This window comes from Beta vulgaris, chromosome 3, assembly GCF_026745355.1.
Source record: "Beta vulgaris subsp. vulgaris cultivar EL10 chromosome 3, EL10.2, whole genome shotgun sequence".
NCBI lineage: Eukaryota > Viridiplantae > Streptophyta > Magnoliopsida > Caryophyllales > Amaranthaceae > Beta > Beta vulgaris.
In genome coordinates, this window is record NC_079204.1 from 22,780,527 (window position 1) to 22,805,980 (window position 25,454).

The window sequence follows — 25,454 nt, forward strand, 5'->3', positions numbered from 1 at the left end:
GCTATTCCATTTTTCAACCTTCCATTAATGACTACAACTCAATTTCCCAGATTCTTCTCCTCTAATTGCAAATTTCCATAAAAGTTAAGATTTTCAATATTCTATTATGCTGAAACTATCATTAATTTCCTTACTTCACCAAAGTTTCCTATACTTTTAATCTTTCCCCTTTCTCTCTCCATCAAGAGCCAAGAATTACAGTCAATAAAAATATCAAATTACGAATTTTTTCTATGTCAAACGGCTAAATTTTACAGCCTCTATGTATATCCATTCAATCTCAATAATTTCTCAAACAATCATTATACGAATTAGAATTGCAGTTGGAAAAAAAATCAGATTCATCTGAAGTACTCTCCAAGTCTCTAGTTCTCCATACTCCAATCTGGGCAATTTCAAGACTCCAATTGCATCACCAGATAATTTTCATAAAATACCAGATTTTTGTTTGAAACTGTTCAATAATTTAGAGGTAGACTTCACTCCTCGTATGTAGTTTTCTGTTCTTATTATTCATTAGTGTGTATATTTTTTTTTTCTGTTTGATCGATTAAGCATGGTGCAATGGTGAGCAAGTTTCTGAATTGGTGGCCGATTTGTATTATACATGCATTTAGTTTTTGCATATCAGATATTTAAAGATAATTGTTTTTAGCAAATGTTGATGGATGAGTAGTGAGAGTGTTATTCTAACTTTTGTTTGTTGTTTTTAGTTTGCTAAAGATGAAATGGGAATGGGAATATGAAATAAGAATGCTCTTGTCAACTACACTTAACACATAGTTTTGCAATAACGATCCATTTTTCTATACAATCATAATAAAAAAAATTAATAATCGCACTTTTTTTTATTAGGGCCTCATTTTAAAGATTGAACAGGGCCCCCAAAATGTTTAAGACGGCCCTGCCTGCAGTCGGTTACGTAAGAGTCCCATCGACAAATCCAAATTTGTTCTTGGCGAGGAGCGACAATCGCATGGCCCTAGCCCACTCCTCGTAATTATGACCACGAAACTCGACATGATGAATTGTAATGCCGGGATGATCGCCTCCCATAACAGTAAGCAGAGTTATCTTGTCGGTCATGATGAAAGCCACACCGGAGACATCAGACGAAGGATGAAACAAAGACCAAATATCGTAGGAGAGTTCGTCCTCCTCTTCAAAATTCATAAACCTGATCCTCATACCATAATAGAATATGAAGGAGGCCAAAACTCTTTTGTGAATTTTCTGTATATCTCTTATTATTAGAGAGAACTCTTTATATATACAAGGTGTTCACAAACTAACCCTAGCCGAAATAGGCTACAAATAATACGCTTACCAAAATAACCTTTACATACTTCATAATATGTACCAAATATATTTACCAATATCTTTATCAACATTGCATATTCAAGAGTAAGTAAGTGTGAGTGTCTAACAATAGTTACGTTGACTACATGATCAGTTTTACCAAACTCAAGTAGAATGTAAATTTTTATTTAGCTTTGCAAAGTCAAACAATGAAATAAATTGGAATTTTTTCCTTGGATAATGTAAAATTGGGTTTTAATTCCCAAAATATGCCAAAAAAACTAAAATTCCCTGCGTACCGTCCACGTAAGACGGCACGCGAGAATTTTTTTTTTTTAGTAAAACTGCTACTTGCAGTAGCGGTTTACAAGTGCCGATAATTTTTTTTTTTTTCAACTTAGGTAAAACCGCTACTCGGAGTGGCGGTTTACAAAAAAAAAAAAAATATTTTTTTTTTTTTTTTTTTGTAAACCGCTACTCCGAGTAGCGGTTTATTATGAAAACTGATATCTGCTTACCATATTTTGCGCAGGTAAACCGCTACTCTGAGTAGCGGTTTATATTTATTAACGGCTACTCAGAGTAGCGGTTTATATTTATAAACCGCTACTCAGAGTAGCGATTTATTTTAAAATTAAACCGCTACTTTGAGTAGCGGTTTCCGTGGGTTAAAACAAAAAAAAAAAAAATTTTCTCGCGTGCCGTCCTACGTGGACGGTACGCAGGGAATTTTAATTTTTTTGGGCATATTTTGGGAATTAAAACCCACTTTTGCATTATTCAAGGAAAAAATTCAAATAAATTGATAAGATTATTAATAAAAATTAAGATGTATCCATGTGATTCTATATTCCTACACGTCGCAATCATACCCATATCTTGTAGTACAATTTAGTATTCTCACGAGTTTAGCGATTTCTATTAATCATTTAATTGTACTTTGCATTATTATGACTTTTTTTATTAGCTAAGCCTGCTTGCACGTCTCAATTACATTGTTATGCCATAATTGCCATTGACTTGAAGTGTTTATATTCATCTTTCCTTCAGCTCAATCATATCTTTAATTTCTTCCATATGCTCAGAAATGTTAGGAGCATCGAGTTTCCATTTATCTTCCATTTCCTCAAGACGATACAATCTCTTAGGGCTATTTTGGGTGATTCCACTGAGCTATTTAATCATATGTAAACATGTTGTTCAGTGTGATCCTCCCGAAGACCCCATTAAATGCTCGTTTGGGAATTCGGACTGCGTCATCACAAATTCTTACGGAATATTTCCCGACCGAAGCACTTGTCGTGCGGCCAATGCCGTTTACCCGGAAAACGAACATCAGTTAATCTCGTACGTCAGAGATGCAACCAAGAAGAAGAGGAAGATCAAGGTATTTTTTTTAGACTTGTATTATAGTGAATTTTTACATAAAAACTAAAAAGTCAAACGGTAATTTCGACCCATTTCATGCTATTCTTGCTCATAAAAACTGGGAAGACTCAAGGCTAGACTGTCAAAGGACTTACTTCCTCCGTTTCTTAAAGATTTTCCCTCTTTCTATTTAGATGCGTTTCCAAAAAATCTTCATGTTTTACTTTATTTCTCATTTGAAACTTTTTTCCCCTTTTACCCTCTCATGTCCCTATCATATGGTCTACCATTACATTATTAATTCAATTTTACTCTCTTTCTCTCTCTTACTCTAACCCTTTTTTATTTATTTATTTGTCTTAACCCCTTTCTCTTTACTACTTTACCCACTCCACACCCCACACGAATCTTTCTTGGTATCTATAGGAACAGTAATAAGGAATAACTTTAGGAAACGGAGGGAGTATACAACAAATAAATCCAATCTAAATTCAGTTATTTAAGAACATTTAGTTAAATAGGGATATGATTTTTTTTTTAAGAAAAAATTGTCAAAAACTAATTAAAAACAGTTTTTTTAATAAAAAACTTTCTTTTATGAAGTTTATTATACAAAACTATCTTATAAGTGGAAAAAAAATTTAAAAAGCATTACCAAATTACAATTTACTAACCATGGTTAACTATTCCTTTCCATTATCTCTCTAATATGAACTTATTAAAATACCCTTTAAATTACTGTAACCCGTCTTTGTTAATTCCCTTACCGCAGCGTTAAACTCTCCCTTCAACCAAGCGAAATCCTTACAACAACACTCGATTTTGTGACGAATTGACGATGGATAATCGGTGATTTTTTTTCACTTTCTCACTTCAAATAATTAACTGTCGTCATCAACCAAACTATAAGTGAACAACCGAATGCTGCTCTGCAATTTGATTTTTACCTCAACTTGCAATATATGGATCTTTCTCTTAATGACTTAGATGCAATTTGATGCTCGTGTACCACATTGGAATAATTGAAAGAAAGAGAAAAAATGCTGTAGTGAGAATTTGCAGTGAGAAATATTCCAACGAGTCTAACTCCAGAGTGATATGCTAATGTTGTTGCTCTGCAATTCGATCGTTGAAGGGATGAAACAATGATGTTGTGAGGGAATAAACAAAGAGGGTGGTTTAAGGGGTATTTTTGTAATCTTTTATTATATAGATAATTGCATAAAATAGTTAACCGTATTTAGTAAATCTTACATTTGCTTTTTATGTTTTTTCACTTATAAGATAGTTTTGTAAAATAAACGTTATGTAAGGTAATTTTTTTTAAAAAAATTGTTTCTCACAATTCTAATTTTTTTAATCTAATGAGTGATTTTTTTATTAAAAAAAATCATATCATATCATTAATAAGAAAAATGATATGCATAGCCCTAATGGTTATGTATAAGGTGCTTAAAATGGAAATAAAATATAGAATCAAGTATTTATTACCTCAATTAATGTGAAAATGTGTCTTGAATTCTTAAACTGTTTCTATTTAAAAAAATGTATTTAATGCTTATATATAGCCTTTAGGGTTACATATAACATTACCCCGTTAATAATGCTTCCTTCAAAAAAAAAAATGGTCAAGATAGCCTAGAAAGTAGAAAGAAGGTTAGAATGCCAACACATGTCTATTATTATATTCATCCAGCACAATACACAATATATACACAATACACAATATATACACAATACACAACAGTGCCATTTTTGAAAAAGGTATTAAAGTCGATCTATAATTGCCTATAGATATAGAACAAAAATGATACTGAGGATGTATAAGTAAAGGAGTGAAGGTTTTAATTTCAGGTCGCAACCATATATGGTCACAGCTCCACGAAGTTGGTGTGCCCTAATGGAGAAGACGGCCTAATAATAAGCACAAAGAATCTTAACAAGGTGTTAAATGTGAACATGACAGAAGAAACAATGACAGTAGAAAGTGGTATGACGCTAAAGCAGTTGATTGACGAGGCAGCTAAGGTGAATCTAGCATTGCCTAATTCTCCATATTGGTGGGGTGTAACCGTGGGTGGAATGCTAGGAACAGGTGCTCATGGAAGCTCTTTATGGGGTCGTGGAAGCGCGGTCCATGACTACGTTGTTAGCTTAAAGATGGTTAGTCCGGGTGAGATTGAAGATGATTACTGTAAACTTCGTACCCTTTCTGTTGGTGATGAAGATCTTGATGCTGCAAAGGTTTCACTTGGTGTTCTTGGAGTCATTTCACAGGTATTCACAGATATACTATTCTTTAGGCTTGTTCTACCTCAAATTATTCTACATCCTATATCATGAATGCATTCTCTTTACCCAAATCCCTTTAGTGCCCGTTTGGTTCACTATTACTAGGGTCCCAGAAACGGAATTAATTACCGATTCCTTTTCTTCATGTTTGGTTCAACCCATCACCAATCCATTACCATTACTTGGTGGTAATGGACTCTCCCAATTGGTTACCTCCCCTCTCCCTCAAATAACAAAATTCATTAGTTGGTGGTAATGGTTACTATTCCATGACTTGAACCAAACATCCAATAAATGTAACCATTTTTATTACCATTTTCCTCCTTTATTTGTTTCCATTCCCTTTCCATTCCATATCTTGAACCAAAAGACCCTTTAGTATAGACCTATAAGAACTTATCCTATGTAACATATGCGTAATTTCTTATTAATAGTTATAATTGCTTTTACAACATCTAATACATCTTTGATCATTACTGACTTTAAGTAAAGTATAAATTAGAAAAAGTGTATTGTTTAAAACACACATTTAAACTAATATAGCGATTTTTTCATAATAAGATTTTGCTATTACATCAAAGATCAAAATTTACAATCTTTTCAATCTTTGATCATAATGGATTTTTCACAAGATACTTCTTAGGTTTTATGAAAATCATGAGTACTCTTTAAATTTGCATATAGTGTACCAAACATATTCAATAGCTTACTAGTGTTGATTTTGTTAACTTAAATGACCCTAAATCACTTAAACACCAACCAAATTCGTCTATTAATCCACAATATGCCAAAAAATGTCCTTTTATACTGATATAAATCGTCTTTTTTTGCGGTCAAAATAGTTTTATTACTGGCCTAACTAAGTACCTCTTAGGCAATCTTGTCAGCTCTTAAAAGTGTTTATTGGATATAATGTGAAATATTAGAGGAATTAAGATGAAGGTTAACTAACTTCGTATCATATATTCATGTTTACAGTATCAACACAGTAAACCTCATGGTACCTGTGAAAAATCCGAAACTAAAATATAATCTTTAGAAAGCATCGGATGTAACATAGACTTACTGCCCTAATCTTCTCTTAGGTGACCCTACTAGCCTCATAAATCATAATTCACTTTTCAGAATTAATGTATCATATATATGTGCGAAAGAGGTAAAGGATAACAAGACCTATGTGTTTCCCATTCGTATCAATTTTGTGATTACATTTTCCAAAAAATTTTTAACTTATTTACTCATTTGCTCATTTTGCTCATTTCCTGATTTTACTCATTTGCTGAAAATAGCCTTGGGTGTACCATGAGCATGGTACACCCAGGTCTACTATAAAGATTCTCTGAAATATGGTTTAAAATTTTTAAGGTTAGTATTGTATAAGACTGTCTTACCATGAAATCATAATAAGTCTTGTATAAGACTAGCTTGAGAGATCATCCAACAAGAATATCAAGAAAATAGCAAGGTGAAAAGTATCAAACTTCAGTCTCTAAGAAATGAATTTGAAAACTTAAAAATGAAAGAAGGGTAATCAATGAAAGTTTATTTTTCAAAGATAATAGAAATAGTGAGTGAACCAAATGAAATCATATGGACAAGAACTTTCAGATAAAAAATTTGTGAATAAGGTTTTATTAGATTTAACGGAAAAATATGATAACATTGTTGCTATTATTAAACAAACAAAAGAAATATAATTAAAAAAATAATAGTGGAGCAACTTAAGGGATCTTTGGAGTCCAAAGAACAAAGGAAAATTCGGCATATCAATGAAGAAATAGTTGAGATTGCTCTTGTAACAAAATTTAAGAAAATTGCCAAGAAAAAATAATGAGGATGAAGAACAAAAGAAGTCAACCAAAGGTATGAATCAAAACATTTCCTACAATATTTGCAAAAAGACTAAAACATTATATTACTGACTATTGTCATAAAGGGAAACCACATTGTTGGCAGTGCAAGAGGTTTTGTCATGTATGAAAGAATTGCAGGACCAAGAAATATAATGAGATAGTCAATTTTGGCGAAAAAATCAAGAAAAAAACTTTATTTTGTGATAACATTTTCATCACATAATATTCATTTATTCATTTAGGGCAAAAAGCTTTTCTTAACTTACCATAAATTATGATAAAACAATTTTATACTTCCTCCGTTTCAAAATAGATGCTACATTGTCTATTTTTGGGTGTTTCAAAATAGATGCAACAATGTTTTTTTTTTTCCTTATTTAGTAACTTTTGCCTTATACTTTTACCATTTTACCCTTACTAACTTGTTTTAAATACACTAATCTACTTCACTTTATATGTGGTCCCCAACACTTTTTTATTTTCCCTCCTTTCACATGAGGACCACTACAATTAATCTACCTCACTGTATACTACTTAAACATGCTTAGGAAATTTTGCCTAGGAGTCCGTTTTAATAACAATGTAACATCTATTTTGAAACGGAGGAAGTATGAGATTTTGCAAAAGGTTGAAGATGTAACACGTAGATAAGATTTAGTTTATTGAACATAGAATATTTTCTTTGAATCTGATTTCAATTTGTCTACAGACATAAGGCGATCCATCAATTCGATCCAAACAATACACAAATAGTTTATTTTGTAGATTGCTTGTGGAAACTACCAATTGTGTAGAATAGAGAAAGCCCTCCTTAGGTAATATTTCACGTAGATTCCCAAATACTTCTCTGTTTTCTTTTCAAAACTGTGGTATCCTTCCCTGGGAACATGTCACAAGAAAATACCAAGCTAACATTGGTTGAAATAATCTTCTAATTTCAAGATTGGGGTTCAAATCCAACTAGAAGCATATTGGAAAAGGGTTTCTCTTTACCATCTCCTCACTTTTAAATCCAGTGTGGAAGGGTCTTTCATCTTACCATGGGGTCTCCAGTACTAGGAAAAGAAATTTCAATCTCAAGGTTGGATGTTCAATCCCTACTAAATACACTTTGCGATAGGATTTCCCCCTTATTGTTGCTCCACTCTCAAAGTATCAGCCCACAAACCCAGGTTGGGTTAACCTGCGAAAGGTTAAGATTTGACATAATCATTCATCTTAACATAGAATCCCCAATGGAGATCCTGAAAAAAATAAGTAAATAGATGTCCCTAGAACATGTCTGAAACATAACCATTTCAACCTATCGTCTTTAAGAATCCATGCCAATCTACTTGTCGTGGCAAACATACAAGTAAATCTTTTCTTGACAATGAACATAAATAGTAAATCAGTAGTGCCTCTCTTGGTAATATTGGATATATAGGTCATAGGTGGAGGACCTTCACCTTCTCTTGTGTATCATGTCACAACAGGTCCCAAAATTGAACACTAAGAAGATGCTCAATTAATGTATGTGTATTTACCCCTTCAACTTACAATTCTTTAATTAGTCAACAAATCAATGTATCCTAAATATTAAATTGGGATTTGTTTTTATAAGGTACCCTTGTATTTTTACAAATTTTGCTTTGTATTCCTTATGTATATATATTTTACATAGTGTCCTTCAACTGTTTAATTTTTTCTATGGTACTCTAGATTTCTTACTCATTATGGATGTAATAGTCCACCAACTCCTTCATTATATGAAACCTCATGAACTTATCTCCTCTAACTCCAAACTTGTGCTTTCAGATTCTTTCATCTTCTTATAAGATTTTGATTATATCAAATTTATAGGAGCAATAATAGACCGGTAGGGCGAATTTTGTGGGAAATTTTCCCTCTAAATGTTGAGAAATAAAGAAATTAAGTGTTAACTAAATGTTTACTTAATGGAGGTTTACCATTAGTACTTTAAACGTTCAAAGATACTGTGTATAACATAAAAAAAAAACATAAAAGGTAAATTGTAAAATTTTAAAAACACAAGGGTATCCCCATAGAAAGATCCATATTAATTTCTTTTGAAAACTTCCTTCACCAACCATTCCCTAAATAATCTTTCCTTTTGAACACATCCCGTAGTTGGAAACTGGAGCTAGCAATCAGGTCGGGTTGAGTTTGGTTTGTGTTCGGATCAATTATAAATGGATCACAAATCTCTCAACCCAAAACTAACCCATTTAATAATAAAAAGGTTTAAAAAACTCACCCGTGACTGACGTATTTAATAAATGGGTTACCCATATAACCTTTTTAATCCATTTAATCATACTTATTACTATACAAAAAAGTAACTACTTTTTGAAAAAAGTTAAATGTGCAAGTTATTGAAACTATGCATGTTTAAAGTGTGTTAGAATAACTATGACCTATTTTAACAATATTGTACTTTTTTTCAACCAAAATTTACATTTATCAATATATTGTTTTCTAGAATTTTTCTACGTGTATAAGTTAACAAGGTCAAAACAAGTCACTTTAGGGTTGGAAATGCCAACTTGTACCCAACCCATTTATTTAAATGGGTTAATCATGTTAATCCATTTACTTAAATGGGTCAAAATCTCAATTCTAATCGGTAACCCACTTATTTCGAATTAGGTTCGAGTTGTGTTTTTGCCTTGGTCAACTTTTGTCAACCCTATTAGGAAGTATATCCATTACTAATAAATTCATATATCCAAATAATCCATAATAAGCAAGTTAAAGTAGGATTAACCCTTTTGGCATTGAACAGATTTGGGAGAACCACTATCCCCCGGAAGTGGCTCCTTAAGTTTTAATGGACGTTTTGTCCCTTAATCTATAATAGCATGCTTTTCCCCTCAAAAAAAAAAAAAAAGTTTAAGTAGGATTATTTTTATGGCATTACATGATATCTATTACTCCATCCGTTCCATAATATAATGCTTATTTCTCTTTCACACGGTCTTCAAGACGTAACTTGACCTTTAATATCTTTAATTACGTATTAATAAAAAATATAAGAAGTTGATATTATGAAAGTATATGTTGATACAAAATCTAACAAGATCACACACGAGTAGGTTTTTTTGTATATAATAATGAAAATATTTGGTCAAAAATTTTAAAGTTTAACTACTTTCCGCACATTTAACACGTATCGATACAAATATATTGAAAGGCGTCCGTGACAATGTATACACGTCACATGACACCTCTACTACTCCACTAGAATTGTCCAATGCATGCTTTTCCCCTCAAAAAAAAAAAAAAAGTTTAAGTAGGATTATTTTTATGGCATTACATGATATCTATTACTCCATCCGTTCCATAATATAATGCTTATTTCTCTTTCACACGGTCTTCAAGACGTAACTTGACCTTTAATATCTTTAATTACGTATTAATAAAAAATATAAGAAGTTGATATTATGAAAGTATATGTTGATACAAATCTAACAAGATCATACACGAGTAGGTTTTTTTGTATATAATAATGAAAATATTTGGTCAAAAATTTTAAAGTTTAACTAATTTCCGCACATTTAACACGTATCTATACAAATATATTGAAAGGCGTCCGTGACAATGTATACACGTCACATGACACCTCTACTACTCCACTAGAATTGTCCAATGTGTACATAAGTCATGTCAATTAACAAAAGTAAAATTAGCTTGCAACAAGATTTGAACACATGAGCTCTGGCTATTATTCATGACACAATTACCATCCCATCAACTAACTTTTAATCATGTTTTAAGTGTCCACATTATTATATTTGTACTTTTTAAATGTTGAGTTTTTCTTAGTAAATTTTAATGGGAATGGAAAAAAATGTATATCAAATTCGAAAAACAATACCAACCCGGGACAACATCGATGCCCAAATACTAGTTAATCATTCCAAACCTGTGCATTATCAAACACATTTTCCTTTGTATAGTAACTGATCTATAGAAACATGAGCAAATCTATAAAATTATTTGTGTAAAGGTCACGTTGAAGTTGGAACCAATTTTTAAGCGAAACATCACATACGTTACTAGAGAAGACAATGACTTGGAAATTCAAGCTACAACTTTTGGGCTTCAACATGAATTTGCGCATATAAGTTGGCTTCCTGCCCAACACAAAGCTATATATCGAATTGATGATCGAGTCCCCACTACAACACCTGGAAATGGTTCCTACGATCAATTATTGTTCCGATCTACACCACGAGTTGCGATAGAATTAGCCGGAAAAACAGGTATAGTATAAAATATTTTTTGCTTTTTTTTTTGCATCTCAAATCTATGTCCTATCACCTATGATATTCACTACTAGAATTGTGATTGGTGTCATACACGAAGAGTTAGAATTTTGTTTGAATAATAATATATTTCTTTGTTGAGAGAATAATAAATGTTAATCATTATTAATTGAAATAATTGTAAGAACTAATTAAATAATATAACTATTAGTTGTTGGCCCAAGCTTAGTTCGTTATATAATATATTTTTTTTATGGACTAAATTTGAATATTTCAATATTAAATCTTCATAATAAATTAGTCATTATAACAAAATCAATTTATAAAATATAATTTGATATTTTACATTTCTAATAAAAGAAATTTTAGTTTGTTTTAATAGATTCTTTTTTTTATTATTATTATTAAATATCACAAAAGCTTTGATGGGATATTTTTTAACATGAGAGCGTGTGACAGGTGTCACTTTTTGGTTTTTGCTTTAGTAAAATGGAAAAACTCAGTCGAGAAATTTTTTCATGAGAGAGTGACATGTCTCAATTTTGGTTTTTGCTTTAGTATAATGCGATCGATTGATTGAAAATGAATACAATGATTATCAATTTCAATAACTTTCCATATTATCTCAAGATTATTATTTATTTTGATTATATATACTCCGTCTATCTTCAATTAATTGTCCACACGAATATTAAGATCAGAGAAGATAGTAGAATTGGCGTAGGTCTTTGGATTGATAGAGTAAAACCAGTTAAAGTTTTTTAGAAGCTTCGTTTCATAGCAATTGATAAAAGTTATTTGGTTGACTGGAAAGAAAAACATTCCATGGGAACTTCTACTTATCAAGATCTAGCTACATAAGTAATAAGTTCCTTCATTGTGTGGGTGCAGAACTTCCAAAATATTGCAAGTTTTTTTTTTTTTTTGACACTGGATGAGAAAAACATGAAAAGGAAACAAGAAACTAGGTAGAGAAAGTTATCATGTGAGATAAGAAACTAGATGTTCCCTAGGGACTTTGATCACTAGGCACCATGCAAATTTTTTAGTAACCTCCATGATTTTTGTAACTGTCCAAACATGCATGATAGAGGGGGTTGTCGTGCCATGTAAGTGGTAGACAAGGTTAATAATCCGTTAATAGAGTGATGTGTGATAGCTCTTCATTTAAAGCCCAAGACATAGCTTCAAGACAAGCTATCATTTCGCTCTTTTTTAAGCCTTTCATTCCGTACGAAAAAGTTGGTTTCACTGGGATAATCTTACCCGTGTGTATAATAGAGGGCATGAGAGCATGAAACACCCTAGAAGCAAGTAGATTAGAGTTTTTCGTAAAACGCCACACTTGCTTCATCATTAAACTAGTATTTATAAATTAAAGCTAGGTTTTGAATACCCAAGCCACCCAATCCTTTTGGGAGAGAAACTATCTTCTTTTTAATCCAACAAATATCTTTACGCTCTTTTTTTGACCACAGAGAAAGATTAATTATAGACTCAATCTTAGAAGTAATGCCTAGAGGAAGAGTAAGTGTTGTCATGATATTAGTTGTCCTGGCAATAAGGATTGTATTAATAATGATTATTTTTGAAGTGAAGAAAAAGAGGAATGGTGTTCCAAGATTGTATTTTTGTGGCGACATCATCAATTAAAAAACTGAAATGATTAGGTTCAGGATCTCTTAGATCAATAGGAACCCCTAATGATTTCCAACATTAGAGACCAACATAAACCCTAAAAGAAGCTGGTACTCCCTTTCTTGAAAAACCGTGGTATTTGGACTTAGTTTAATTAAAGATTTGGTGAGGTTAATTTGTTCTCCTGAAATAAGACAGAATCTTCGAGTAATATTGGCAATGGCTTGACATGAAGTAGGAGAAGATCGCAAAAAAAAGTAGAGTGTCATCAACGAAAAAAAGATGTGAAAATTTGGAATGACGACACACACTAATACCCTTAAAATGACCTAAATCTTGATCTAGCTCTAACATCCTCGAGAAAATTTCATACAAAATAAAAACAAGTAAGGAGATAAGGGGTCCCCTTGTTTAAGACCACAAATCGAAGTAATAGTTTAAGATGTATGGCCATTAATGAGAATTGAGTAAGACAATATTGACATGCATTTATAGAGAAGGTTAACCCATAACGGAGGAAAACCAAAAGCTGAGAAGACTTTTATCAAGAAAAGCCAATGGAGTGGGAAGGTAAAAGGTTTTGCATGCTACAATGGAAGTGATAGTTGAGTGTTTAAGCGGAAAAAGTAAAGTCATTTTCCTAGTGAGAGACGCTCTCAATTCTAAAGAGAGAAAGATAATCCGTTCGAACCAAACAATCTTAACTATATTCTAAAAATTGCAAGTTATTACATTTTATTTTGCACAAAAAGCTTGGTAAGCCACAGAAGTGTTACAAAATTGTTTTGCTTGGCCACCCAAGTAGATTATTGACTTGCTAGGTCAACATAAAATATTTTGCTAGGCCACCTTATGATAAAAGTTATAATTCCAACTCCTGGTAGGCAACTAGCATGCAGGATACACCAACTCAAAGGATAGGTACAAGGCTGAACAACCCAGAATTAAATGCCCAGCATATTATTGCGATGAGGATTCCAATCCGGGACAATGTCCTGGAATTCGGGGTAGTATTTCACTGAGCTACCACCACTCTCTCATAATTCCTCTTTTAGAAGTGAGTGGGATAATATTTTTTTTAAAAAAATTGTTATTAGTTTTTTTTTATACCAACAATCGAAAATCCAACTCCCTCATCATCCTAAATCAGTATATGTTTCCTAAAAAAAGAGAGATATATGCTGGAGATATTTTTAGAAAAATCTAGAACATTTATGGAAGAAGTTAAATATTGGATAAGAGAAACTAATTAAATATTCTTCAAGTTTGAAGAAAAGTCTAGAATTTGTTAGATTATTACCATTGGAGAAAATCAATGGAATACTCTAGAAGTTTGGAGAGAAATCCAAAGAAGGCATGAACCAATATGGAGTAGTATAAATAGAAGTATGGATTTGTTATAGAATGGGGTAAAATCCAAAGTAAGAAAGTTTGGAGAGACATGAGCTCTCATCAGATACTCCCACATAAAAATATAGTTTGGGGTGAGACATGAGCTCACCATACATAATAGAGTGAGAGATATGTGAGACATGAGCTCACACAAAAAAAGAATATGGGAGTTATTTTTGTAAGGTCTGGAACAAGTGTCCCACCAAAATATATTGTTGTACAATTTTCAATGTAATCAATACTTTGCAATTTATCATATTGTAAAATTTGGGTCCATTACAAATTTCGCGTGCGCTCCCAAAAATCTATCATGGTATCAGAGCTGGAATGTGAACACGAGAAGATGAAAAGATGAAAGATTGGAAATACGATACGAAGATTGAAGAATATGAGGTAAGTTGGAAGTTTCAAATAATTAAGGTGAAATTAAAGATGCAAGTAAAAAAAATAGAGTTTGTCGAGAAAATAAAACAAGAAGTTAAGTTTGAGGAGAAATTGAAAAGATATTAAGATAAAAAAAAATGGAGATGTGATTTTTTTTTGGAAAAGAAGTTTAAAGGAATTTTACGGAGAAAATTTTAAAGAAGTTTTTGGAAAACTATATTTGGAGAAAATTTTTAAAAGAAAGAAAGATTAAAAAGAATTGAGATGTATGTTAGTTAGTGACATGAGAACAAAAAAAAAAATTGGGGAGGTTGATGACATGAGCATCAACAAGAAGGAAAAATTTGGAGAAATTTCACTAAAAGAATGTTGAAGAAAAATATTTGAAAATGGGAAAATTTTATTAAATCTTGGAAAAGGAAGAGTTTGAAGATGCTAATGACAAGGCATTAGCAAAGTATGTTGGTGACAATAGCACCGACGTTAGGAAAGAAAACAAAAAAATCAAAAAGAGATTTTTAGAATTTGCTAATGACATGAGCATTAGCAGTGATGGTTGTGACATGAGCACCAACAACAAAAGAAAATTTGTAGGAAAAATATTTTGAGTGATGGCTGGTGAGACGAGCATCAGTAAGAAAGTTGGTAACATGAATACCAACATATTTCAAAGAAAATAGAAAGGGAGATTGAGAAGCAACAAGAAGAAATTTTTTGGGAGAAAATTATGAAAAAATTGGAATTAGGGGGAGTAAACCAGTAAAGTTTGGAGGTATATTTTCTAAATTAGGGGGAGTGTTGGAGATATTTTTCGAAAAATCTAGGGCATTTATGGAAGAAGTTAAATATTGGAGAGGAGAAACTAATTAAATGTTCTTCAAGTTTGAAGAAAAGTCTAGAATTTGTTAGATTATTACCATTAGAGCAAATCAATGAAATACTCCAGAAGTTTGGAGAGAAACCCAAAGAAGGCATGAACCAATATGGAGTAGTATAAATAGAAGTATGGATTTGTTATAGAAGGAGGTGAAATCCAAAGTAAGAAAGTTTGGAGAGACATGAGCTCTCATCAGATACTCCCACATAAAAATCTAGTTTGGGGTGAGACATGAGCTCACCATACATAATAGAGTGAGAGATATGTGAGACATGAGCTCACACACAAAAAAAGAATATGAGAGTTATTTTTGTAAGGTGTGGAACAAGTGTCCCACCAAAATATATTGTTGTACAATTTTCAATGTAATCAATACATTGCAATTTATCACATTGTAAAATTTGGGTCCATTACAAATTTCGCGTGCGCTCCCAAAAATCTATCATGGTATCAGAGCTGGAATGTGAACACGAGAAGATGAAAAGGTGAAAGATTGGAAATAAGATACGAAGATTGAAGAATATGAGGTAAGTTGGAAGTTTCAAATAATCAAGGTGAAATTAAAGATGTAAGTAAAAAAAAAAGAGTTTGTCGAGAAAATAAAACAAGAAGTTAAGTTTGAGGAGAAATTGAAAAGATATTAAGATAAAAAAAAATGGAGATGTGATTTTTTTTTTTGGAAAAGAAGTTTAAAGGAATTTTACGGAGAAAATTTTAAAGAAGTTTTTGGAAAACTATATTTGGAGAAAATTTTTAAAAGAAAGAAAGATTAAAAAGAATTGAGATGTATGTTAGTTAGTGACATGAGAACAAAAAAAAAAATTGGGGAGGTTGATGACATGAGCATCAACAGAAGGAAAAATTTGGAGAAATTTCACTAAAAGAATGTTGAAGAAAAATATTTGAAAATGGGAAAATTTTATTAAATCTTGGAAAAGGAAGAGTTTGAAGATGCTAATGACAAGGGCATTAGCAAAGTATGTTGGTGACAATAGCACCGACGGTTAGGAAAGAAAAACAAAAAAATCAAAAAGAGATTTTTAGAATTTGCTAATGACATGAGCATTAGCAGTGATGGGTTGGTGACATGAGCACCAACAACAAAAGAAAATTTGTAGGAAAAATATTTTGGGTGATGGCTGGTGAGACGAGCATCAGTAAGAAAGTTGGTAACATGAATACCAACATATTTCAAAGAAAATAGAAAAGGAGATTGAGAAGCAACAAGAAGAAATTTTTTGGGAGAAAATTATGAAAAAATTGGAATTAGGGGGAGTAAACCAGTAAAGTTTGGAGGTATATTTTTCTAAAATTAGGGGGAGTGTTGGAGATATCTTTAGAAAAATCTAGAGCATTTATGGAAGAAGTTAAATATTGGAGAGGAGAAACTAATTAAATGTTCTTCAAGTTTGAAGAAAAGTCTAGAATTTGTTAGATTATTACCATTGGAGCAAATCAATGGAATACTCCAGAAGTTTGGAGAGAAACCCAAAGAAGGCATGAACCAATATGGAGTAGTATAAATAGAAGTATGGATTTGTTATAGAAGGAGGTGAAATCCAAAGTAAGAAAGTTTGGAGAGACATGAGCTCTCATCAGATACTCCCACATAAAAATATAGTTTGGGGTGAGATATGAACTCACCATACATAATAGAGTGAGAGATATGTGAGACATGAGCTCACACACAAAAAAAGAATATGAGAGTTATTTTTGTAAGGTGTGGAACAATTGTCCCACCAAAATATATTGTTGTACATTTTTCGATGTAATCAATACTTTACTATTTATCAAATTGTAAAATATGAGTCCATTACAAATTCCGCTTGCGCTCCCAAAATTCTATCAATATAATATCAATTGACTCGCATTACTCGAAAAATACTCCCTTTATCATTCATTTACAAATGGATACCAACGGAACTAGCCTCTTCATCTTTTTAAATATTAATCCAAAAATTATCTTTTTCCATATATACTTCTAGTATCATCATTTATCATCATATTCCATCATTATCAATTTAAAGTCATCTGAATTAACAACTACCCGTCGTGATCGTCATCGTCATCGAGGAACAAAACACATATATATTATCCTTAGTTATAATATGATTATTCTATATAATGGTTTGCCAATGACACTTGTATTTGAGTATTTTGAAGCAAGCCACATATTTCAATTTTGATAAACAAGAAGTAATTTTGAAAATTTTAATAACGGTAGTATAAAATTCCTTTTATTTTTCAGAAAGAAGAAAATAAATTACCATAATATTTATTTGAATTTTATATAAAGATAAAATATATAGATAAAGAATAAAAAAAAGAAGTGAGTGCTACTCTCCACTCAATGTGGTTTAGCAAGTTTTTCTTTTTCCAATTACGGTGGTGTACCATGTTTTTTTTTTTCAATTTCGGTGGCTTAGCAAGTTGAAAATTTTCTAGGGTGGGTTAGCAAAATACTTGGTACCACTTGAATGGTCTATAGGTCTTTTGTATATATATAAGAAATAACCCCCCAAACAACATTTTTATTCTATTCATAAGAATATTCACTTTCCATGTATTATTATCTCACCGAACATCCTCTAAAAAAATGATCTGAATGATATAAAAGATTAATGAAGGTCCCACTTTATATAAATTTGAAGAGAGAAAGTTGGGGGAATAAGTAGTAGACCCACATAGGAGTGCTTATCGTCGAGTCGAACATCAATTCTTGTTAGCTCGGCTCTTACACGTGTTCATTTAAGTTTTTTCATAGTCGAGCTAAGCTTGAAACTTGATGAAACGAATTGTGACTAATCCAACATTCAACTAAGCGTTAAGCAAGCCGTTATCGGATTGTTCACGAACAAGCATGACCAATTATTATCTTTATCTTAGTCGTCTTTTTTATATTTCTTTTTGCATATTTTTGTTTTTGAGTTTATTCTTTGGCAATAAAATTATTAACTTCTTGTTGTGTAACATCTAGAATAATTATAATTATGTATACATACATAATACATTAATTCCATATATAAAAAAATAATCGAGCTTGTTCATGAGCTTTTCGAGATGAGCTTGTTATTAATCAGCTCGACTTATTAATATCTCGAGCCGAACTCGAACTCAAGAACAGTCATAATGAGTCAAGCTTTGACCGAGCCGAGCACGAATTGTTCATAAAAAGGTCAGACTCATTATCACCCTGAACCTACATCACATAGGTTGAGTGCATTGAGTAGTAGAGTGAATTTTCCGTTGAAGGTAACAAGACGACTATTCAATGACTTACAAAATAGTAGTGTGCACAACAATTATTTGATAATGGAAAAAATAATATTATTACGGAAATAACTATGTTTCCAAAATTGCTAACACATTTTTGTTCGCATCACATAGAGGAGATCGAAGAATCAAATGGTTGCAACAAGTTAAGGTGCATTATAGCTACAACATCCACGACATTAGCTTTTGAAAACGCATTTGGCCTCACTAACGATGGTAATAATGTCTCTATCTAATTTGGTTCCTTCTCTCATCAGTAGTTGCTTCTTTATACTTGTGCTTCAATTATGCAATAACAAAAATCCGAATTAGGGTTAGTGGTACATTATTTAAGTACTGGATGCTAGCTGTACACATCAGCAGATTATAACATATACAATTTTTTTTTTTCTCGCAACAAGAAATTTTGCATTAATAAAAGGAGAATTTATCAAAAACAATTATTTAAATACAAGTTTTTACGAGAAATAATATTTTTTTTTTTTGGCAAAATAAGACCTTATTAAGAAAATATTTTACGAGAATAACCTCGACCGATTTTCCGGCATTGACCAATCGTTTTTCAGCGTTGACTCGTTAAAACCAAACTTGTGGAAGGCACGTGAACTACATCTCTTATATTTCAACTATGTTATTTTTCATTTTTCGACATTGACCAAATATTTTCTGACATTGAATTCATTAGTATATGAAGGAAAATGGGGTTGAAACATAAAAAATGTGGATTACGTGTCTAGCCATGTTTTAATTTAGTGAATCATACCCGTAAAATACTTGATTAATGCATGCCTAGAAAAAGGCTCAAGGTTGTTCCTCACAAAAAACATTATTTTATGGTCTTATTTTGCCAGATTTTTTTAAAGGTTGTTTTTCGCAAAAACTTGTATTTAAAAGGTTGTTTCTAACAAATTTTGCTTAATAAAAAGAAGAGTTACATACTTAAGATGATACATCCATTGCTCTTACATAACACTGACAATAACCTAAATAACTTAAACTTGGAGAAAAGTGCTCAATTTCAAAGTATGTGTTGTTGGATAATTGAGTTGTAGCTCTTCTGTTGGTGGTCGACAAGAGCTAGAACAATGATGGAAGTAGTGGGAGGAGTGGATTGATTTCACAATTATAGGAACAACGAATAATCGAGATTTCAACTCCCAACATGACCAATCCCCGTGACTATCTATCACATGGATTCTTGAATCACATTCCTCTGTGACTCAATACCCTCTTGAATTGGTATTTCAGGTAGGGATGGGCAATGGTCTGGTCTGGGTCGTAGACCCGGACTCTAATTTTTATTGCAGACCTAGACCCTTAAGGTCTGAAAAAAACTGGACCCTGACCCTGACCCTTAGGGTCCGGAGGGTCTAGAGGGTCTGGAGAGTCCAGGCCTAGGCACAAATCCGTACTCCCATGACCAACTATATCGAGGTACCAATTAAATAAAATAGGAAACAGTGATCAATACGGTCCCCAAAAAAAGCTATGGGCTATCACCATGTACTCGAACTCATATTAGTCCAACACTTCAGACGTGCACAAGTACAAAACATATTGCTATTCACTTTACACTTTAAGTGATTAATAAATTATTTACTTGTTGTTAGTCACAAAGTAAGACAACTAAGATGATCCTCAAGGACACATGAAACTTTCATTTTTATCTTTAGATTCGATAAGGTGATCAACAACTCAACAATCTAAGAATTATCCATTATTAGTCTCGTAACCATTATTTATTTGTTGATCTAAGTCAACTATCAACTAACCTTTCATAGGTGAATAACCAATTTACTAAATAAGGCATTCGGTCCTCATAAAGTAAATAAAATAACCCAAAGAGAATAACATAATCCAATTCATGATCCAATAACAACATAATTATTAATCCTTCATGTGAATTAATAAAATAAAATTCTCAATCCGGTATGCTTGCATCAATCAACCATTCAAACATAATACAACCACAAACAACATGATTCAAACAACGACATAAAACATGTAACTCTACTTGGACATAAATCACATTTGAACTATAAATAGTTTTCTATATATACATGATACTACATCAATCCTAATCTTAGGACATGATAGTAGTATACCAATACATAGGTATGTATGGATCTTGTGTAGATAATATGAGAGGCCACTTTATCAACCTTAAAAATCAGCTAACGAAAATTTCCGTCTACCAAATATCAATACAACCACTCATCAATACTCAGATAAAATTCCACCAACTTTAAATTATTTTAAACTTTCTTTAAAAGTGTTTAAAGTCCTTTATGATCATCAAAACTTCAACTATGAATGTCTCCTAGTATAGTACTACTATACTAGTCATTAAAAACACTCTAAAATCCATACTTTGACATTTAAAACTCCATCATAAGCATACTAATAAAAATTCCAGCAACTTATAATATTTATAAAATCCCTTAAAACATACATAAACATAGTCATAAACATTAGAGTACTCAATAGTCATAAACTATAATAGAGTACTCAACTGCCATAAACTATAATAGAGTACTACAAATTCGAACTCATAAAACAATAAAAATCCATGCTTTGATGCTTAAAACCCTTACTTAAACAAAATTAATAAATCTTAAAATTTATTCCTTTACTATATAAATCATATAATCTTAAATTTATATTTAAATCATCAAAACTACAAATTTTAATCATGAAAACATCAAATCAATCCTTAAAACATAAACTTAAGCATTAAAATATCGAGGAGGAAGAGGAATTGACCAAAGAAGAGAGGGAGGAAGACACGCAACACGAGGGAGGACGTTGGCTGTCGGCGGTGGTTGCGGCTGTCGGCGGTGGTCGTGCAGTGGTGGTCGGCCGAGAGGACACCTAGAGAGGAGAGAGGAAGAGGAAAGGCATGGGAGTGAGAGAGAGAATATAAAGTAGGGTGTGTTTTTAGTATGGCAAATTGTTTAATGAAGGGGTATTTATAGGTTCATTCATTAGGGGTCTAATAGTGTTTTGGGCTTTGATGGGATAGTTTAATGAAGATGATCATGAAAACATAATAAAAGTTTTGGGCTCCTTTTTCCAATAATAAAAATCTTTTGTACTTACACTCAACTAATTAAATATTAAATAACTTTGAAAGTATGACTAAATTAAATATTTGATTACTTATAATATTAAATAATCCCTTTGACATTGAAATAGTCAACACTTTAAGAAGTTAGTTATTGAAATACTAAAAATATATATATATAAATATACATTAAAATATATTTGTAAAATTTATACAATTTTGGGAAATTATAGTCTATCCCTCTTGGAAGAAGTTTCGTCCCGAAGCATGGCACGAAACCCTAACAATTTCAAAACTTTTGACTCAAACTCCCATTTGAAAAATACTTGTGTCACAATGTGTGCGCACTTTTACCAACTTGAAAACTACTTCTGTTACTCATGAATACATTTTCCATGAGGAGAACCAATTTATTTCGCACCAACATGTGGAAATAGCCAAAATAAGCATAAAACTGCATATCCATAAATAAGGCAAAAGGCGCGAAATGCTATCACATTATACCCCTCTTAAAGAATACGAGTTACGCCCTCGTAACTCATCTTAGTGAATAATTTAGGATACTTCTTCTTCATTTCATCTTCGGCTTCCCACGTTGCTTATTCGGACTCATGGTTAGACCAAAACACTTTTATAATATTCACATCCTTATTGCATGTACTACGCACCTTTTTATCCAAGATTTTCATCGGCTTTTCCTCACACGTGAGGCTACTATCAATTTGAATTCTTTCATGCTATAAAACATGATTCTCATTAGGGATATATCTCTTGAGTTGGGATATATGAAACACATCATGCATTTTGTCAAATTGCATTGGTAAAGCCAAATTATAAGCTACCTTCCCAATTCTTTGCAAAATCTCATATGGGTCAACATACCTAGCACTTAATTTTCCCTTCTTATCAAATCTCATTAGTCCTTTAGTCGGAGACACTTTCAGAAATAACTTATCACCAACTGCGAAATCATCTTCTCTTCGTTTCAAATCAAAATAGCTCTTCTGCCTATCCTAAGCAGCTTGAATTCTAGCCTAAATCAACTTTACATTCTTAACAATATCCTCAATAAATTCCATCCCCAATACTATATTCTCACTATAATCATTTCGGCAAATGGGACTTCTACACTTTATTCCATACAACACCTCAAAAGGAGCCATCTTGATACTTGCATGGTAACTATTGTTATATGAAAACTCAATTAAGTCCAAGTGATCTTCCCAACTACCTTGGAAATTAATTGTGCATGCTTATTCCTCCATGTCTCTTTGATTGGAACGAACACGGCAGACTTTGTTAGATGGTCCAAGATAATCCAAATAGTATCAATGTCATTTCTCGTCTTTCGCAAAGTAGTAAAAAAAATCGATGGATGTAGAATCCCACTTCCATCAAGGAACCTCTAAGGATTGAACCTTCCCTATTGGTCTCTTATGGTCGATCTTTACTTTATGACAGGTCAGACACATCGACATGAACTCAGCAACTTCACGCTTCATATTCGGCCTCCAATAAATTTCCTTAAGATCCTTATACAACTTGTCACCCCCAGGGGGCACAGATTATGAAGTATTATGCCCCTCATCCATAAGCCTTCTCTTAATCTCTTCAAACTTTTATGATACACACCACCTTCCCTTGAACCTCAAGCTTCCATCATCATGAATATTTAATTCAACTTCCTTGCCTTGCTTCATCTTCTCCTTAATCTTATCTAGGTGCTCGTCTCCAACTTGATTATCTTTGATCTCTTCGAAAACTGACAATCCCAATGACAAAGCACTCAATCTTGCCTCGATCTCCCCAGGATTTAAAATTTCCAGGCTAAGCCTTTGCATATCTCGGCACCTCAGGAACTATTAACGCATTCATGCTATGGCTCGACTTCCTACTCAAAGCATCGACAACTACATTCGCCATCCCTTCACGATACTCGATATCTAGGTCATAATCTTTAATCAATTCTAACCATCTTCTCTGCCGGCCTCATATTGAGATCCTTCTACGTGAAAATGTACTTCAAACTCTTATGGTCATTAAAGATCTTGCAAGTCGTCATATAGGTAGTTTTTCCAAATCTTCAAGGCAAACACAATAGCAGCCAACTCTGGGTCATGGGTAGGATAATTTGACTCATAGAGTTTCAACTGACGCAATGCATACATGATCACCTTCCTATTCTGATGCATGACATATCCCAAACCATTCTTCGAATCATCAATATACACCTCGAATCCTTCATTTCCTTTAGGCAGGGTTAAAAAAGGTGCAAAGGTCAGAAGCTCCTTTAATGTATGAAAAGCTTCCTCGCACTTCTCACTTCACTCAAACTTTGACTCTTTCTTCATCAGGTTGGTCATTGGCCTTGCTATCTTCGAGAAATCTCTCACAAATATCTTATAATAGCCAACTAATCCCAGAAAACTCCTAATATTGGACACATTCTTTGGTGTAGGTCACTCACTAACATCTTGAATCTTTGCAGGATCCAGATAAACTCCTTTTGACACATAATGACCCAAAAATGCTACTTTCTCCAAACGAAACTAACACTTAATTGGCATATAATTGGTTCTTCATAAATGTCTCCAATACTATCCTAAACTGCTCATTATGCTCTTCTTTGCTCTTTGAAAAAAATCAAAATATCATCAATGAACACCACAATGAACTTATCCAAGAAATCATGGAATATCATATTCATCAAGTCCATAAATATAGCCAGAGAATTGGTTAGCCAAACGGCATCACAATATAATCATAATGTCCATAACGTGTCCTAAATGCAATCTTATGTATATCCTCATCAGCTAGCTTTAATTAGTGATACCCGAAACTAAATCAATCTTTGAGAACATACTCGCTCCATTCAAGTGGTCGAACAAGTCATCTATCCTAGGCAAAAGATACATGTTTTTAATGGCCACATTGTTCAACTCCTTATAGTCAACGCACAACCTCATACTTCAATCTTTCATCTTCACGAACAACACAAGAGCTCCCCAAGGTGACGCACTAGGCCTAATATAACCCTTATCCAATAGTTCTTGTAACTGCTTCTTCAACTCACTCATCCCAGGAGGTGCCATCCTATAGGGTGCCTTAGAATAGGCGTAGTACCATGAACTAAGTCTATGGTGAACTCAACGACTCTTCTAGGCGGCATACCATAAATCTTGCTTGTAAACACATCCATAAACTCATTCTCAATTGGTACGTCCTCAATATTCAATTCAACCTCTTTAATTACATCTCACACACTACAGAAAAAACACAGATTCTTTTTTCACTAAGTTCTTCACTTGCTTTGCAGAAATGAACCCAAAATTCTTAGGCTTCCCAAAACGTGGGTATGAAGTTAAATTTCCCAAAGGGCTTCTTAGCACAACCTTCCGAGCTTCACAATATATCTTGGATTTCTAGAAACCTAACCAATTCATCCCAAGAATAACGTCTAGACTCCTAGATCAAACTCGATCAAATTAGAACTAAAAACATAGTATCCTATCTTTAGAGTCAAGTGTCTATATAACTTGGTACACCATATGACTTCTCGTAGGTATACTAATAGGCAGGTCAATTATTTTAAAGCATACCAATCCTAGACTTTTAATAACGGACGACGAAATCAACAAATAGATCGCCCCAAAATCGAATAAAGCTTTAACGAGAACGAAGTTATTAGAGATAGTACCAGAAACTACATCGGCATATATCTCAACTTCATTGCGGCTCATCACGAA

The 25,454-nt window shown here is 32.6% G+C and overlaps 1 protein-coding gene across 1 annotated transcript in view; it reads left to right on the top strand.

Annotated features, from left to right (window-relative positions):
• The first annotated feature begins 2,371 nt into the window (after positions 1 to 2,371).
• The window catches only part of LOC104907984 (hypothetical protein), a 35,022-nt gene continuing 11,939 nt past the window's right edge, over positions 2,372 to 25,454 (top strand). Inside the window, exons 1-4 of the mRNA XM_010697015.4 lie at positions 2,372 to 2,686; positions 4,522 to 4,944; positions 10,822 to 11,077; positions 18,759 to 18,860. Of these exons, the coding sequence (XP_010695317.1) occupies positions 2,387 to 2,686; positions 4,522 to 4,944; positions 10,822 to 11,077; positions 18,759 to 18,860 (1,081 nt within the window). The 5' untranslated portion in view covers positions 2,372 to 2,386. The remainder of the gene's footprint in view (positions 2,687 to 4,521; positions 4,945 to 10,821; positions 11,078 to 18,758; positions 18,861 to 25,454) is intronic.